The following is an 18602-nucleotide window of genomic DNA, read 5'->3' on the forward strand; positions in this document are numbered from 1 at the left end:
ATTATTATTATTATTGAGTGCTTATGGGGTGTAGACTACTATACTAAATGCTTGGGGAAATATAATACAACAGAGTATATAGACGTGATTCTCATCCTCAAGGAGCTTATGATGTCCCTAGGGAGGAGCTCACAATCTAGGAGCAGGCATCTACTAAAAGTAATGGTATTTACTGACCCACTGAGTGCAATGCACTGTACTAAGCATTTGTATATGTATATATCAATTGATATATTTAACTATTTATATCTATAAACATATTTATTGAACATTTAGTTTATAGTTTATTCTGATTTCACCATTTGTAAATACATTTATGCCTATCTCCCCCATTAGAGTATAAACATCATGTGGACAGAGAATGTGTTTTGTGCTTCTGTTGTTGTGCGTTGTATTATGCACTTGAGATTGACTCGGGGAAAGCTCACTGGAGGTGGTGGGACTTGAGGAAAGGTTTGAAGGTGTGAAGGTCTGAAATCTGGCAGGTTTGGGGAAGATGGGAGTTCCAGGTTAGGGGGAAAAAATACATCTTCAGGGTTGGAAGAGGTCAAAACAAGAGCAGGGTTCAGCTAGGAGATTAGCCTGGGAGGAATGAAGAACTTCTGCAGAGCCTTAAGATTAAAGGACATGGAGAGAGATAGGCCACCATTGGAGGGTTTGGAAGAGAGAGAAGATGTGTCCTGATAGTTCATTCAGGAAGATAATATGGACAATAATGAGGAGTATAGACTGGGGAGAGAGGATGGAGGCAGGGAGGCCAGTGAGGAGGCTGATCCAGTCATCCTGATCCAGTAGATGATTGAGTAGGCAGTGACATTCAGAGACTTATCCAGGATGTCTTCCCCACTGAGATGCTGCCCCAAGAAATTCTGCACTTTTGAGATTCCTTGAAAATAGAGCTCATCCCCAGACACATTTCAGTCATCCCAAGGTCAAACATGATTCAGATGCTATAATGTCTGGTCCCAGGCGTGGCTGCTCTGCATAGAACATCCTTCAGAGGGCCCTGATTGAAATTGGAATCTACTCCAACTTCAAACCCCTTTAGCACCTTCATCAGCTCCATAATGTGTGGGTCATTTCCCTATAAAACTCAGATGGGGATATTACATCAGTTTCCTTTGATTTGCTAAAGAGGATAAGACTCACCCCAGTTCCTGGTGAGAAAGGTCTCCCTGGCCGGCAGGATTCATGGCTCCCCACACCTCACAACAAACACAGCTCCTGAGAAAGTCACCGCCGCCCTCTGTAGCTATGGATGACGCAGGGTTGAGGATGCCAGGGCCTGTGGCCTGGAAAGGGCTCTGCCCTCAAGGCCCCAGCGATGGTCTCTTTCAGCTTTCAAAGGAGGTGGCAGGACGCTCAGTGGGGTGCAGGGGGCTGCAGAGGGAGGAGCCAGACACCCCTCTCCCACCCTTTAAATAAGGCTCCAAGGCCTCTGGGGCCAGATGGGAGGCACGGCCGGAGCCAGGAAGTGGCACAGTTGGAGCAAGGCGTCAAAGGGGCACAGCCAACCTGCTTCTCTCCCGGGAGACTTTGCCAGGGAGAGAGTTTTCTCTCTTGGCTCAGTGAGACCGGGAGGTCTGGAGGCTATGGACTGGTGGGAGGGAGGCAGGCTCCGAGGTAGTCAACTTCACCCAGGTATAAGTGATTGATTGATTGATGGATTGATTAGTGAGAGGCCAGGCCAGGACTGGCCAAACTGTTTGCAGCAGGTACGTACAAGTGCATTTGCATGTGCGAGGGTGAGGGTATGAAGAGGATGTGTAGAGTTGTTCTTGATTTCCAAAGATGGTACCAAATACCAAAATACTTCCCTGGGTGAATGGCTGGGAAGGCAGAAGAAAGAGGAAATACTACTACTAATAATGGCATTGATTAAATATTTATATATTCATTCATTCAATTGTATTTATTGAGCGCTTGCTGTGTGCAGAGCACTGTACTAAGCGCTTGGGAAGTACAAGTTGGTAACATATAGAGACAGTCCCTATCCAATAGCGAGCTCACAGTCTAGAAGGGGGAGACAGGCAACAAAACAACACATATTAACAAAATAAAATAAATAGAATAGTAAATATGTACAAGTAAAATAAAGAGTAATAAATCTGTAGAAACATATGTACAGACATATATGTTAAGCAGTGTGGTAGATATAAGATAATCAGAGAGGTCAGCACCTGCCCAGCACAGGACTCACAGTCTAAGAGACAGAAACATAGAGAGCTGGTTTTTATCCCCATTTTTCAGATGAGGGAACTGAAGTGCAGGGAAGTTGTGTCTTGCCAAAGCATCACACAACTGGCAAATTTTGGGACCAAGGTTAGTACCTGAGTCTCCTGATTCCCCACGCAGTGCTCCTTCTAACAAAGCATGCTACCTCCCTGCCCAATCCTTCCCCTACCGGCAAACACCACCCCAATCACTCACAGACTATTGTGCTATTGTGTTTTCTGAATACAATGCCCAGCTTTGTCTTCAATTTTGCTCTCTATCTTAGAATTCCCCTGAAGCTTCTGCTCACAAAGAGCCACTCCTGTCTGGATTGCAGCACCAAACCTTACCAGAGCCACCCTAGAGAATGTCCAGAAGACCACTGCAGGGGACTGATAGCTAAGGGAAGCACCTTCCCACTTGGGTCCTTGAAAACCTTTCCTGGGAATGCTTGTGGATTGCTTTGTGCCTCCTCTGCCCTGTTTCCCTTTCCACCCCTAGCCCTGAGAAGAGATAAAGGAAATCGTTTTAATGGTCAAGGTAGAATTCCCCAACATCAAAGGCTCAAACACCTAGTCCAAAGACCTATTCTTGGCTCCCTGCTCTGCAGGGGTGAAGGCTGGGTTTATCTACATTGTTCAATTCTGGCAGAAGACCACAGACCTGGGAGTTAGAGAACCTGTGTTCTAATCCTGGCTCCATCACTTACCTCCTGTGTGACATTGGTAAAGACATTTAACTTCTCCATGTCTCAGTTTTCTCTTCTTTAATTCAATACCTGCTCTCCCTCCTAATGAGACCGTGAGCCCCACACAGAACAGGAACTGTATCCGACCTGATTATCTTCTATCTACCCCAGTGCTTAGTACAGTGCTCTGCACATAGTAAGCATCAGCACTTAGAACAGTGCTTGGCACATAGCAAGCACTTAACAAATACCATCATTGTTTAAGAAATGTCACGATAAGTATTAGTATTATCTGCCTTAAGCCCCCTCCATGAGGCTTGCATGCCCAATGAGCTGCCCCACACTAACCAATTCTCTTCAGTGACATGAAGCCCCATAAGGGCTTGGCTCTGGCTGAATCCTTGCCCCCACTGGAAGCATTCCCTACTGGGCTGAAGAAATCATAGACCCAGGAACACTTGAAGTTTGCTTTAGGCTCACATAGCAGGAATCCCATGGCTGCTGCTGGGATGCCTCTCAAGATGGGAGTCGGAGGGAGTCTGGAAAGGGGCCTGGAATTCTGGTTCAGCTGGAAGGTCCTAAGGGAAGCAGCGTGGCCTACTGGAAAGAGTCCAGACCGGGGGATCAGAGGACCTGGGTTCTAATCACAGCTCTGCCACGTACCTGCTGTGTGACCTAGGGCAAGTCACTTAACTTCTCTATGCCTCAGTTCTCTCACCTGCATAATGGAGATTTGCTACTTGTTCTCCCTCCTACTTAGACTGTGAGCCCCATGTGGCACCTGATTATCTTGTATATACTCCAGTGCTTAGTACAGTGTGTGGCACATAGAAAGCACTTAACATATATTACTATTATTATTATTATTATTTCTCGCACCTGCATTATCCACAGGAGGCTACATCCTGCTTGATCACTTGGGCCTGGTGCAATAGAGCAGGGCATAGGCTGGAAACCCAGAGTACCAACTCTGCTAGGGTGACATTGGCCTCAGTAGAGTATCAGGGATATTGCCAAGTGGGCAGAAAGCAGTACCAAATGGAAAGCAATAAGGGTTACCTGCAGGGGAGCCACTGTTAAGTGGGGGGCATCACTGATAGCGAGCCCAGAACAGCTCCCCTGCACTAACGAGAAATGACTCCTGCATCCCTTCAGATCTTTTCCTGTTCAGTAGCATCTTGACCCCTGCTTGAAACCGGGGATCAGTTTGTGGGGTGTTTTACCTTAACTCCCTGCTTGTGCCAGACCAGGTTTGTTTTTTTCCCACTTTTGGGATCTGTGGGGGTTCGAGTCCCGCAGCATCCTCGGGTTGAGCACAGTATACTCAGACCCTATTGTCCTGAGCAGGGACAAGAGAGACTTGGCTGGAGAAGGGACACAGAGAAGCATTGCAACCTAATGGAAAGAGCACAAACCTAGGAGTCAGAGGTTCTAATCCCCACTCTGCCTCTTCCTTATTTAATTACCTCAAGCAAATCGCTAAACTTCTCTGGGCCTCTGTTTCCTCACCTGCAAAATGGGTATACAATACCTGTTGTCACCCCTACTTAGACTGTGAGCTCTGTGTGGTTCAAGGACTGTGTCTGACCTGATAATTTTGAATCTAACCCAGGTCTTAGGACAGTGTTTAGCACATAGTAAATGTTTAGCAAATACCACAGTTATTATTACTGAGCAGCATCCTGCTGTAGAGCAGGAGGTAGGGACAAAGACTTGAAGGTACGGTGCACATGAGGGGAGGGACAGAGTCCCAGAAGCCAGGGTAGCAACGACAGGACTAGTCATGGCAGCTGAGCCCACTGCTGAAGAAAAGAAGAAAGTATTTTCCCCTCCTCCTGTGGTGGCCACAGCAGCCCCTCAGACTGCTGCTGGTTCCCTCCTTCAATGCCACAGGGGACAAATCTAGAAATGGTATCATTAGCATGAATTGTAAAGAACTCTCATTTTTCCAGAGCACTTTGGCGTCATCTTATATCATCATAATATCCCTGGTAGGAAGGGAGCGACAGAGAGAAAGAAACAGCCCCAGTGAGGTTCTGTCATTTTCCATGAGTGACAGAACTGGGACCGGGACTGAATCCTGCCCCAAGGCTTTTTTTTTTGTCTATTAAATGGTATTTGTTAAGTGCTTACTATCTGTCAGACACTGTACTAAGTGCTAGGGTAGAGAGATGATAATGAGGATAAAGTTCCACATGGGGCTCACAGTCCTGACCCCCATTTTACATGAGAGGTAACTGAGGCACAGAGAAGTTAAATGACTTGCCCAAGGTCATACAGCAGACGAGTGGCAGTGCTAGGATTAGAACCCAGATCCTCTGACTCCCAGACTTGAGTCCTTTCTACCTGCCAGGCTGAATCAGTGAGGGTATGTCTTGAGGCCCAAATCATCCTCTTCCTATCAGCCTTTGGTTTGCTGCCCCGACTTGGGTTTTCACTCTGGCCCTGGAATGATGGGCTACCAACCCAGGGCTGATGCCAGCAGGCTGGGAGTCTGACGCAAGTGGCCACTGGGTCTTTCCTAGTGGTTGAGGAGGAGGAAATGGGGCTTGAAGGGTCTGGTTCTACCTAATCCCACACTGGGGCTTGAACCAGGATAGAGCATTCCGGTCTCTATCCGGGCTGTCCCGTAAGATACGGACACAACTCCAAACACCTTTATGTGCATTATCATTACTTTAACCACCCAATCTCTCTCTGCTTTGGCTCCTGCAACCGAGCTCCATGGTTCAGAAGTGACCTCCATGCTCTCGAGGAAGTGGGAGGGGAATGTAACTGCTCTGGAACAAAGGAAGGGCCCAGCGGTCCCCCCAAGAGGAACACTCTAGCTTATGTGGATTTCCACAGAAATTCCCATGAGGCATTATTACTTTACCTGGTTTAACTAGCATTATGCATGTAACAGTGCTCCCAAGTGAGTAAACGGGCATACAATACGAGCGAGTGGCCATCTGCAGCCCCGACTCCCCCAGTTCCCAAACCTATTGGGCGTTGGCCCCGGCTGGGCCAGAACAGGCCTAGCCCAATGGCCTAGGTCTCAGGCTGACCCTGGGCCTGGCCCAGGCTGAATGTTATTACTATTATTATTATTGCATTATTATTAAGCATGTACTATGTGCCAGGCACTGTACTAAGTGCTGGGCTGGATATAAGCAAAACGGGTTGGGCACAGTCCCTCTCCCACATGGGGCTCACAGTTTCAATCCCCATTTTAAAGATGAGGTAACTGAGGTACAGAGAAGTGAAGTGACTTGTCCAAGGTCCTAGCAGAAAAGCGGCGGAGCCAGGATTAGAACTCACAACCTTCTGTCTCCCAAGCTCGTGCTTTATCCACTATGTCACGCTTGTATACAGGACAGGGTTCCAGGTTCAGATCTGGCTTGAAGCAGGATATAGGCCCACCCAAACCACACTACAAACTCGAGCCTGCAATGCCATCTCCCATATTCAGTGGAGCCCTCAAACCCAGCTGGTTGCTTTGGGGAACCAGGCCCAAAGTCACCTTTGTCCAAACTGAATCCAGTTCATTCATTCATTCAATCATATTTATTGAGCAATCAATCCATCAATCAATCGTATTTATTGAGCGCTTACTGTGTGCAGAGCACTGTACTAAGCACTTGGGAGAGCACAATATAACAATAAACAGGCATTTTCCTGTCCACAACAAGCTTACAGACCTTCCCCACCGCCCACCCCCAGAGCTCAGGAACTGCCATGTGAGGCCAGACCCCCCACCGCCCCCCGCCAAACCACAGGATGGGCAAGGAGTCAGGCTAAGAGGTGCTCAGTGGCTAGCTCGTTTCCAGTGTCTAGCTCGTTTTCAATGTTTCATGTGCCAGATGGGATGTCTTCTCACTATCCCCACCACTTCAGCTTCAGGGACCACCATGACACAGGACACAGGCAGGTGGGAGAACTAAGTCAGTCAGACATGGAGACCAGATCTTCAGTGTAGCCTGCCAGAGGGCTCTTCCTACCCCCCAAGAGTAGCGGTCCTGGAAGGCCATACAGCTGTGGTTCCCTCAGCAGGAAGCTGTCATAGACACCCCTCAGTTCCCCCTTTCTTCCTGGGGACCATGGTTTGGTGAAGAGAGATACTTGCTTTCCTCCTAGCTGGGAGCAGGAGGGGGAGAGTCGGTGTGGTCCTGTTGAAATATTCTGCATTTGGGAATCTGGAGGTAGAGGCTAGAGGCCCAGCTATGCCCCTGGCCTGCTGGGTACCGTTGGACAAGTCACTGAACCTCTCTGGGCCCTGGGTTCCTCAACTCCCTTCAAAGTCCTACTGAGAGCTCACCTCCTCCAGGAGGCCTTCCCAGACTGAGCCCCCTCCTTCCTCTCCTCTTCCTCCCCCTCCCCATCCCCACGCCTTACCTCCTTCCCCTCCCCAGAGCACCTTTATATATGTACATATGTTTGTACGTTATTTATTACTCTATTTATTTTACTTGTACATATTTATTCTATTCATTTCATTTTGTTAATATGATTTGTTTTGTTGTCTGTCTCCCCCTTCTAGACTGTGAGCCCGCTGTTGTGTAGGGACCGTCTCTACATGTTTCGAACTTGTACCTCCCAGGCGCTTAGTACAGTGCTCTGCACACAGTAAGCGCTCAATAAATACGATTGAATGAATGAATGAATGAACTGTAAAATGGGGCTAATACCGCTCTCTACCTCATGGGGGCACTGTGAGGATGAAACGTGGTGAATAAGAATGATAGCATTTGTTGAGCGCTTACTATATGCAAAGCACTATTGATGATGATGATAGCATTTATTTAGCGCTTACTATGTGCAAAGCACTGTTCTAAGCGCTGGGGAGATTACAAGGTGATCAGGTTGTCCCACGGGGGGCTCACAGTCTTAATCTCCATTTTACAAATGAGGTAAATGAGGCCCAGAGAAGTTAAGTGACTTGCCCAAAGTCACACAGCTGACAATTGGCAGAGCCGGGATTTGAACCCATGGCCCCTGACTCTAAAGCCCGGGCTCTTTCCACTGAGCCACGCTAAATGGGTGGAGAGGTAAAAGATGAAGTTTCTCCAAAATAGAGACATTCCTCCAACACCCCCAAATCAACCTATTGTTCAACAGGAATGAGAGAAAAACCACCAACATCCTGGATTCTCCACTCTTCCCTACACCAGCCATTGGACCCTCACAGTCCAAGGCTGGGAGAGGCCTGGACTTAAAGGGCAAGAAGTCCCCAGTACGTTGGCTGACTAAACAGGGGAGTGGTAAGACCTGCATAACAAATCATTTTTTGCTCCTTACCTAGACTCAGGTTGGAGGCTACAGGACTCCAGAGAAGAATGGGTTGGGTGAATACACACACATCCATAAACACAGTCACCCTGGATGCTGACCTTCCACTCCCCTGGGAGCAACCCCTAGACTCTAAGTACTGGGGGGATACAAGGTGATCACATTGTCCCACGTGGGGCTCACAATCTTAATTCCCATTTTACAGATGAAGTAACTGAGGCTCGGAGAAGTTAAGTCTTTTAGACTGTGAGCCCACTGTTGGGTAGGGACTGTCTCTATATGTTGCCAACTTGTACTTCCCAAGCGCTTAGTACAGTGCTCTGCACACAGTAAGTGCTCAATAAATACGATTGATTGATTAAGTGACTTGCCCAAGGTCACATAGCAGACATGTGAGGGAGGAGGGATTAGAACCCATGACTTCTGACTCCCAAGCCCATGCTCTTTCCACTGACCCATGCTGCTTCTCTGATGTAAAGGGTATGTAATATAAAAGCACTATGGAAAAAAAATAAGTGTAAATGAAATCCAAAGTCTGCTCATTATTATTCTCAGCCCTGAGCTGAGATCTGGGGAAATGAGATGGTAGAGGGGGTCCATTTGGGGAGGATATCACAGCTCCCCCAAGAGATTTAGGAAGACAGGGCCCCAGCTCCTCCCTCCCCTTAGCCAGGGGACACAGGAAAACAAATGAAAACGACAGACGTGTTGATCATGCAGCAGAAATGAAATTTATTTGTCGGTCATCAACAGTGACACTCTCAGCAGCGAAAGAGAACATTGTACAGGAGACTTCTGGGTGGATAAAGCTTTGGCTGAAGAGGTTAGAGACTGAGTGACTACTAAGAGAGCAATGAGCCGTGGTGTGATTGAGCACATTCACAGAGCACATGGGTCTTCTCCATCCCAACTTCAATCCTCCCCTGGCCTGGCAGGAGCTTCAGAACCGGCCGGAGGAGTAGGACTGGCCACTACACTGGGCCCCTGGACGATGACTACTGCGGGGTGTGCCCGATGGGCGGGGAGTTGAGGGCGGTCCCGGAGCCCGTGGTGGGCAGGAGGGGGTTGCGCCACTGGGAGGGCCAGAAGAGCCGGTTGCACAGGGATGGCAGGGAAGTCTGTGAGAGACAGTGGGATTCCTCAGTAAGCCAAGGAATTCTAGTAGCAGCAAATCCCCAGAGCTGAGGGTTTGCGGGAGCCCAATTCAAAGCCAAACTCAGGGAATCCCCACCAAAAACCTCTCAAAGATCCTCCCCTCTGTCTCCCCTGATTTGACAGAGGAGAGAGGCAGGACCAGATTGGCCTGTCACTGAGGGGAATGGATCCCCTGTGAGGTCCCAGGGGAGTCCAAGTAGGAAAACCAGCCCAGGGAGGCACAGGATGGCTCCTGGTCAGACAACTGTGAACAAGACTCCACCCAACCCTGAGAGGAAAGGGACCCTCTCACCCATTTGATTTCTGGGGTACAGAAAACAGTGCACTCACTTGCAGTCCTCGCTCTCCAGCAGGTTGTGGTAGGTGGTAATCTCACCCTCCAGTCGGGTCTTGACATCCAACAGCACCTGGTACTCCTGGTTCTGCCTTTCCAGGTCTGCACGGATCTCAGCCAGCTGGTCTTCCGTGTTGCTGATCAGGAATTGCATCTGGCCCAGCTCCATCCTGTAGCGGGTGTCTGTCTCCGCCAGCGTGTTCTCCAGGCAGTCTCTCTGGAAGGGAAAAGGATAAGGGCTGTCCAATTGTCTGTCCAAGGTCCACCCCACTCAGGGCCTCTGTGGGCCACTGCAGAGGGAACGGTTGCTATGGGCTAGATTTCAGGGGTGAGAAGTAGAGGGGGAGAATGGGGTCTTGGTTAGGAGACTTGGAAAATCAATGTGGGGGTGAGTGAGGAAGTAAGACACCTAAGACACGCCTGCCTAAGGAATATCTAAGCATTTGTCAGCCACCCACCATCTTATGCTGTGCCTGCAGCTCAATCTCCAGCGCATTAACCGTGCGTCTCAGCTCCAGGATCTCCGATTGGCAGCACTGCAGCTCCTCCGAGCAGGACATCGCCTGCATGCTCAGCCCCTCCGACTGTAAAACATTCAGGGCCCGGCCAGATGGCAGGAGGGTGTCAGACAAGGGAAGACCCTCCAGGAGCCATGGGTAGTTTCTACCTGAACCCACTCACCTGGGCTGTGAACCACTGCTCCACATCGTTGCGGTTGGACTCCACCATGCCCTCGTACTGACAGCGCATCTCCCCCAGCATCCGGTTCAGGTCCACGGGTGGGGTGGTGTCCAGCTCAACTTGGAGCTTGTCTCCCATCTGACACTGTAGGCTGTGAAGTTCCTGAAGTGACAGAAGATTCAGAGTGTCGTCAGCCCGGCCCAGAGGGCTCCCTCTCCTTGCCAGCCGGGTGCTTCCCTCTGTATGTGAATGAGATGGTAACAACAGGTGGGATCTGCTTGGAGCTCAGGGAAAGCATCCTCATTGCCAGAATGAGGTCCAGGCACAGTTGGTACCCTGTCACTGTCAGGCAGGGGCACAGTTGGCACAGATAGAGAGGCTGGCTTGAGAGTTGCACTGGGAAGACCGTAATCCATGTCTCAGGGCCAGCCGGGGAAGTAGTGAAGGGGAAATTCCACCAGCAGTGCAACCAGGGGCCGGCACACTCCAGAATTGCCAGTGGCCCAACCTAGGCGGGGACTGGGAATCCCAGAAAAGGATGAGTGAGCTCAGTGAGCCAGACAAGTGGAGGTTGAAAGGGCTACAGACTAGTGGATCCACATAGGGCCAAGAAAAAAGCCCAGGCCGAGGTGAGGAAACCTAAGCAGGCCCACAGAACCCAGCAGGAAAAGTCAAGGCCAGTCAATCCCCACTGAATAGAAGGCAACAGTATGTGGGTCTTCACTGAAAATCCCCTAGACCCTGGGGTGGATTGGTCCCATTTGACTAGCATGAGAAATAAGAAATCGGGCAGCAGTGTAGATAGATAGATAGATAGATAGATAGATAGATAGATAGATCATGGGCCTGGGAACCAGAGGATCTGGGTTCTAATCCCAGCTCTGCCACTTGTGTACTGTGTGTCCTTGGACAAGTCACTTATCTTCTCTGTGCCTCAGTTACCTCATCTGTGAAATGGGGATTCAATATCTGTTCTTCCCATTTAGACTGTGAGTCCCGTGTCATACAGGGACTGTGTCCAACTTGATTATCTTGTACCGATCCCAGCACTTAGTACAGTGTCTGGCACATTGTAAGCTTTTTATAATTATTATCATTATTAGTCTAGAGAAGGAAGACCAGAGCAAGGAGAAGAGGGGCTTCCCTGCCTTCAAGGATAACTAAGTTTCTCTGGGGAGGGGGCTGACTGTGTCCAGACATGAAGGTGAGGGACCATCTCTTCGACTGTAAACTCCTTGTGAGCAGGGAACATCTCTACCAACTACAACTCAGAGAAGCAGCGTGGCTCAGTGGAAAGAGCACAGACTTGGGAGTCAGAGGTCATGGGTTCTAATCCCAGCTCCACCATTTGCCAGTTGTGTGATTTTGGGCAAATCACTTAACTTTTCTGTGCCTCATTTACCTCATCTATCAAATGGGGATTAAGACTGTGAGCCCCCCATGGGACAACGTGATCACCTTGTTTCCTCCGCCCAGCGCTTAGAACAATGCTTTGCACACAGTAAGCGCTTAACAGATACCATCATTATTACTCTCCTAAGCACTTAGTATAGGGCTCTGCACACAGTAAGTGCTCCATAAAGCCATTGATTGATTGATTTGACTGGTTGGTTGATGGACCAAGGATTCAGTCGTATTTATTGTATTTACTGAGCATTTACTGTGTGCAGAGCACTGTACTAAGCGCTTGGGAAGTACAAGTTGGCAACATATAGAGACAGTCCCTACCCAAGAGAGGGCTCACAATCTAGAAGGGGGAGACAGACTACGAAACAAAACATATTAACAAAATAAAATAAATAGAATGGTAAATATGTACAAGTAAAATAGAGTAATAAATCTGTACAAACATATATATGGGTGCTGTGGGGAGGGGAAGGAGGTAAGGCAGGAAGGGATGGGGGGTGGGAGAGGAAGGAGGGGGCTCAATCTGAAGGCCTCCTACCTGTTCGTGGCCCTTCTTGAAACAGAGCAGCTCCTCCTTCAGCGACTCCACCTGGGCCTCCAGATCACACGTGACCAGCGTCAGCTCATCCAGGATGCGGCGCAGACCCCCGATATCAGCGTCCAGAGGCTGGCGGAGAGACAGCTCCGTCTCGTACCTGGAAGGCAGGAAGAGGCTGGTCAGTGGGGCCATTGGAGGGGGGAGGAGGCAAGCTGTGGGGTAGGGTGGTGCAGAAATACTCTCCGAACTTCCTTAGTGACTTGATTTGGGGTCTGAACCTTCTGGGGCCAGCTTTGTGCAAGGTGGAGGTAGTGAGACCTAGTAGATAGAGCCCTGAGTATCAGAAGACCCAGGTTCTAGCCCTAACTCTACCACTTGTCTGCCGTATGACCTTGGGCACACAGCCTCTGTTTCCTCCTCTGTAAAACGGGGACAAAATTGCAGCTCTCTTTCTTCATTCATTCAAAAGTATTTATTGAGCGCTTACTGTGTGCAGAGCACTGTACTAAGCGCTTGGGAAGTACAAGTTGGCAACATATAGAGACAGTCCCTACCCAACAGTGGGCTCACAATCTAGAAGGGGGAGACAGAAAACAAAACAAAACATAATAACAAAATAAAATAAATAGAATAGTAAGTGCTTAACAAATACCATACAGAAATAGACTTTCTCTCCTCCTCCTTCAGGAGAAGTGTGGTTCTATGGCATGAGATGGTGAAGGTCAGAAATCCATGGTATAATTTCAAAGCAAACAAACACTAAGACTTTCTTCTTAGTGTAATCTGCTTGTGGACTTACCACAGCCCATCTGATAATCTTCTGTTTACCCCTGTGATTAATAGTCTTTGGTACATAGTAAGTGCTTAATAAATAATAAATAAATAATAATAATCATTATGATTATTATTCCAGCTGGGCAATGAGGGGAGGATTAGGGGAGAGGAGAGGGGGTGGGGCTGTTAGAGCCCAGCCTCAGACCCAGGGACTTAGATCCACCCTCCCTGGCCCAAGCCCGCTTACTTATTTCGGAAGTCATCCGCCACCAGCTTGGCGTTATCCACGTCTGTGGCCAGGCGTGCATTCTCTGCCTTGGAGCACAGGATCTGGGGAAGGGAGAGGGGGCATATCGGGGGATTTGATGCTGGGAACTCCCCTGACCTTAGTTTCGGGAATCAGCCCCATCCCAGTTGCTGCGCCCTCCAACTTCTACCTCAAGGTCCAAGGATGCCACAGGACACCCCCATACTTCCCTGGGGCAGAGGCGATTTTACAGTACAGTGCTGGATCCTTCCTTCCAATGCACACTCAGGGAGAGACCAGGGTTTCTCCTATCCCAAAGTTGGTCTCCAGAGGGAAGGGATGAGGAGGAGACACTCCACTGAGAGGGGGATGGCAGTGAGTAGTGTGGATCTAAGCCTTGACTAGCATAGGGTGCCACTGCCTCTGGGGCGGGACCCCAGGATCCACCACCCATTCATCACCTTCTGCTGCAGCTCCTCGATGGTCCGGAAGTAAGACTGGTAGTTGGAGCACATGGTGGGAATTTGGCACGCACCCCACTGGCTGACCTTGGCCTCCAGCTCAGCATTCGCACGCTCCAGCTGGCGCACTTGGTCCAGGTAGTTGGCCAGACGGTCGTTCAGGAACCGCATGGTTTCCTTCTCACCGCCAGGAAGGACGCCTTCGCCCACCCAGCTGCCTAGCCCAGCATGGGCTGGGAGATCCCGGCTCCTGGGCCCCAGGATAACCGGACGGCCGCTGGCTACGGGAAAAGACTGGACACTGCCTGAGCTCGGGCCATTTGGCCTGGGTAGAATGCGGTTAGGAGGGCAGCTCCCGATAGGGCAGACACCGAGCCGGCTGCTGGATGGTTGCTTGCTTTGAACCAGGAAGCCCCCAGAACGGTGGTCACCCTCAGCTGGGCCGCAGCCAGACCTGGAGATGGGGCTCTTGATACAGCTCTTGGGGCAACCAGTACTGGAAGCCATAGTGCTCTCCCTGGGAGTGCCCGGTGGGCGGCAGAGGCCGGAGCAGAATGTGTGCCAGGCCCCTTTCTCCTCCCCGGTTCTTTTATACCCGCAGCTGCAGTATCACCCTCCAGAGCTTGATTTCGGCTCATCGCAACAGCCCATTAGTCAGAATCCATGTTCCCATGAACAGTTTGTCCCTCATAAAAGGGGGTTTAACTGTGTCGAGACTCCTCGCATCCGCTTCTGTTGCTGAAAGGGTTTTTTCATGTCTCGCTTCAAAGACACATCAGGTCTCAGGCCTGTTCACTGGGGTGACCACTGAGCCGGCCCAGGGCGGGGAGGGGATCTGGGCCCTCAGGCTACCACCCCCCAGAAGAGCACCAAGTCCAGTGCAAAGGAAAACATTGCTTTGTTCTGCCTTCCCCCGCAGGGCCAGGAACCGGGACCTAAGAGACACCGTAGATCAGAAGGAAAGAGTCCGACCATGTCAAGAGAGAGCCATAGGCAAGCTGCAAGGCACTTAGACCACTAGACCAGCCATGGGGCACCGGCCCTGTACCAACCTCTAAATCAACTTTCTTCACCCTCCAGAGGGATTCTGTCTGGACAGACCAGCTCTTCGCGGGACCCTTGGAGCAGAGGCTGATGTCCAGCTCCAGATGGGGAGGTGAGGAGGATGGAATGGGCTGAGGGAGGGAGGTGGGGGTACCTAATTATAACAATAATTGTGGTTTTTGTTTAGTGCTTACTATGTACCAGGCACTATACTAAACACTGACATGAGAGAAAGCCAGTGGGAGGCAGCATGGAAAGACCATGGGCCTGTGAGTACGAAGGCTTGTGTTCTAATCCCATCTCTGTCTCCCTGCCCGCTGGAGGACCTAGGTTGAGTCACTGGACCCCACTGGCCCTCTCATCTATAAAAGGGGGAGTAAGATGCCCACTCTCCTTCCATTTTAGATTGTGAGCCCTGGGTTGTGCTGGGACTGATTAGCTTGGATCTACCACAGCACTTAATATGGTGCTTAACACATAGCATGTGCTTGAAAAACCCTCAGTAGCAAACTGAACATAACTAGGTCTGATTGAGCCCGAGCATGCAGAGCATATCCTTTGAAGCCCTATAGGTGGGCTCAACATAAATGGAGAGGAAAGGGGAGTGTGGGGGAGGTCAGGAAACCAACTAGGGCCGCGGCTCTGGGAGGGAATTATAGGGTGGGTCATACCTCTGAATCAGACAGGAAATTCCCTCTCCTGCAGAGGGGAGGGGAGAAGGGACATCCACTGACAGTACAACGGCAAGAAATTTTGGGATCCAGAAAGATTACATGGTCTGTCAATCAATCAGTGGAATTTATTGAGCTATTTCATTCATTCAATCATATTTATTGAGCACTTACTGTGTGCAGAACACTATACTAAGTGCTTGGGAGAGTATAATACAACAATAAACAGACACATTCCCTGCATCGAGTGCTTACGGTGTGCAGAGCACTGTACTAAGCGCTTGAGGGAGTACAATATAAGAGAGTTGGTAGACACATTCCCCTCCCAGATGTGCTTAATAATAATAATAATAATAATAATAATGGCATTTATTAAGCACTTACTATGTGCAAAGCACTGCTTTAAGTGCTGGGGATGTTACAAGGTGATCAGATTGTCCCACAGGGGGCTCACAGTCTCAATCCCCATTTTACAGATGAGGTAACTGAGGCACAGAGAAGCTAAGTGACTTGCCCAAAGTCACACAGCTGACAACTGGTGGAGCCGGGATTTGAACCCATGACCTCTGACTCCAAAGGCCGGGCTCTTTCCACTGAGCTACGCTGCTTAATGTCTAGGTTCCCCGGGGGCACTAATAGTGTCTCCTTCCAACCATCACTGCCCAGGGCTGAGCCTGTCCCAGCCACAGAGCCCCACCCAGCCAGGGAGAGACGCCGCTTTTCTCGGGAGGGCAGGGTGAGCAGTGCTAGGAAGACGGGTCCACAAAGCCGGCCTCTTGGCGGGCTGGATGGAAGGGTAGTCTAGGACTGAGAGAGGTGGGTCTGGAACCACGTTATTCCCTGCTAGGCCCACGGGTGGAAGCCATGGCATATAAGGTCCACGTCTGCCTGGGAGGCAAGCCGTGTTTCATCAGAAGCACTGATTCGGTCAGCGCGGCTGTTCAAAAATAATAATAATAATTATGGTATTTGTTAAGTGTAAGCGAGGCACTGTACTAAGCGCTGTGGAGGATACACATATGTTGCTAACTTGTACTTCCCAAGTGCTTAGTACAGTGCTCTGCACACAGTAAGCGCTCAATAAATATGATTGAATGAATGAATGAATGAATACAAGCAAATTGGGTTGGACTCAGTTCCTGTCCCACATAGGGTTCACAGTCTTAATCCCCATTTTACAGATGAAGTAACTGAGTCACAGAGAAGCGAAGTGAGTTGCACAAGGCCACACAGGAGACAAGTGGCAGAGCCAGGAATAAAGCCTGTCCATGGTGAGAGACGCACCCTTGGTTTGGCTCGTTGGCACACATTTTCAGCCTGCTTCTGGGGCAGTCTTCTTAGGCGTGCAGGGCCCAGAGTTGAGGGCCCCTTCCTGTCCCACCCCTGGCCCCAGGCTTGCATTCCAGGACTTGAATTTGCTCTTCACCAAACACTGATGGGCTCCTCAGGCTGGGTGTCCCGCAGAGAAAGAGCAGGGTTTCCTGGCAAGAAGCAGGCCTTGCAGTCTGGCACCGAGGTGGGGGAGGGTTTGGGTATAGGTGTGGGTGTGTGGGTGATAGCGATCTTAACCCAAGGGGAGAAAAGTGATCCTGGCACCAAGCATAGCAGAAGGGTGAGTCATGCAGACAAAGAGAAAAATGCTCTATGGCGGCCTGGGGACTGATGAGGGGGAAGAGTTCAGTCAGACTCCAATATTCCCCCGTTCACAGACCCGGGAAGCATCAGGGATTCCCTGGGGAATGTTGGGGAGGTGAGGGAAGGGCCCCTGCTTAAGAACTCTCTGGTGTAGAGCGGCTTTGACAATGGCGAAAAGGAGTGTGTGTGTGACTGTAGGCCTCTGAGTGAGACTGTGCAGAAGCTTTAGCAACTGTGAGGGTGACTGTGTAACTCCCCCTTCTAGACTGTGAGCCCGTTGTTGGGTAGGGACCGTCTCTACATGTTGCCAACTTGGACTTCCCAAGAGCTTATTAGTACAGTGCTCTGCACACAGTAAGCGCTCAATAAATGCAATTGAATGAATGAACCGTTGCCCTAGGTCTGTGTGTATATGTGTATCTGTCTGTGACTCTGTGTGTGTGTGTGTGTGTGTGTGTGTGTGTGTAGTTGCTTGGATGTGTGTGCGTGTTTATGTGTGTGTGTGAAAACCAGGAGCCAGACATTTCAGAGCCCCCAGGGAGCAATGAAAGGAGGGTGGGTCCCAGCCCCTACCCAACAGGCTGCACCCTGGCACCAAAGCAGCAGGGCAGATGGTGGAGCCTGGTGTGTTTATAGCCGTCTGCTCTCCCCTTTCCCAACCCGCCAGGCCAGATTTGATCTGGCTACCACCCCCTCCTTTCCCTCAGCAGCCCCTGGTCCCAGCAGGCAGGGGAGGAAACTTTGATCTTCCTTGGGAAGGTCCAGGGGGCTCCTTTGAAGGGCACTTCCGCCCCGTTTCCCATCAGACCGGCTGCCGCCAGCCAGCCCGACTGAGGGCATTGGGGGGCCTCCAGCCCCCTGAAGTAGGCAGTGAGGCACATTTCCTTTGAGGTGAGACCTAAGCACCGCTCTGACTGCCCTGTCTGGGCACCCAAGCCGGTGTTGGGTGGCCCAAGCCAGCGGATGGGGTCCCACCCACCGTTGGGTGAATCTGGCCATCCTTGCTGGTTTTCATGGATGGGAGAGCTGGGTAGGGGGGATGAGAGGCCAAGGTGGGGGTGGCAATGGGGAGGGGCACCAAGTGGGAGAGGACAGATTCTCACTCGGGGAATGTGGCAAACATAGAGGTATGCGGTGGGGGCTGGGATCAACACAAGATACTCAGTCTTTCCTTTCCCCAGTCAGAAGTATTGGGGAGTTGTGTCACTCACTTCACCCACTCGTCTGAAACCTCAGCAGGAAAACCCTGTGGAAAGCAACCGGGGGGACAATGAGGTTGGAGAGGAAGCAACCCAGGGAGCTGGCCTCTCTCAAGGCCAACCCCAGCTAAGGCCTGTATCTGGACGGGCTGGGCTACCACTTTGCAGGTTCCCAGTCCAGCCCTCAGTTCAGTGGGAAGAGGATGTGTCCTTTAGCTGGCCTGGTCCAGGGCTGGCAAGGGAGAGGCTTGGGACCTTCAATGCTCACTGAAGTATTTTTGGTGGA

General features: G+C 50.4%; 1 protein-coding gene across 1 annotated transcript; it reads right to left on the reverse strand.

Annotated features, from left to right (window-relative positions):
- Positions 1–9110: 9110 nt before the first annotated feature.
- On the reverse strand, positions 9111–18116 carry LOC119934697 (keratin, type I cuticular Ha4-like). Its single transcript, XM_038754252.1, has 9 exons — positions 18097–18116; positions 17805–17975; positions 13768–14368; positions 13307–13389; positions 12286–12442; positions 10341–10502; positions 10118–10243; positions 9656–9876; positions 9111–9288 (listed from the first exon to the last, which is right to left on the reverse strand). The coding sequence occupies exons 1-9, from the start codon at positions 18114–18116 to the stop codon at positions 9111–9113; spliced, it is 1719 nt and encodes a 572-aa protein (XP_038610180.1).
- Between the last annotated feature and the right edge of the window lie 486 nt (positions 18117–18602).

This window comes from Tachyglossus aculeatus, chromosome 11 (assembly GCF_015852505.1).
Source record: "Tachyglossus aculeatus isolate mTacAcu1 chromosome 11, mTacAcu1.pri, whole genome shotgun sequence".
NCBI lineage: Eukaryota > Metazoa > Chordata > Mammalia > Monotremata > Tachyglossidae > Tachyglossus > Tachyglossus aculeatus.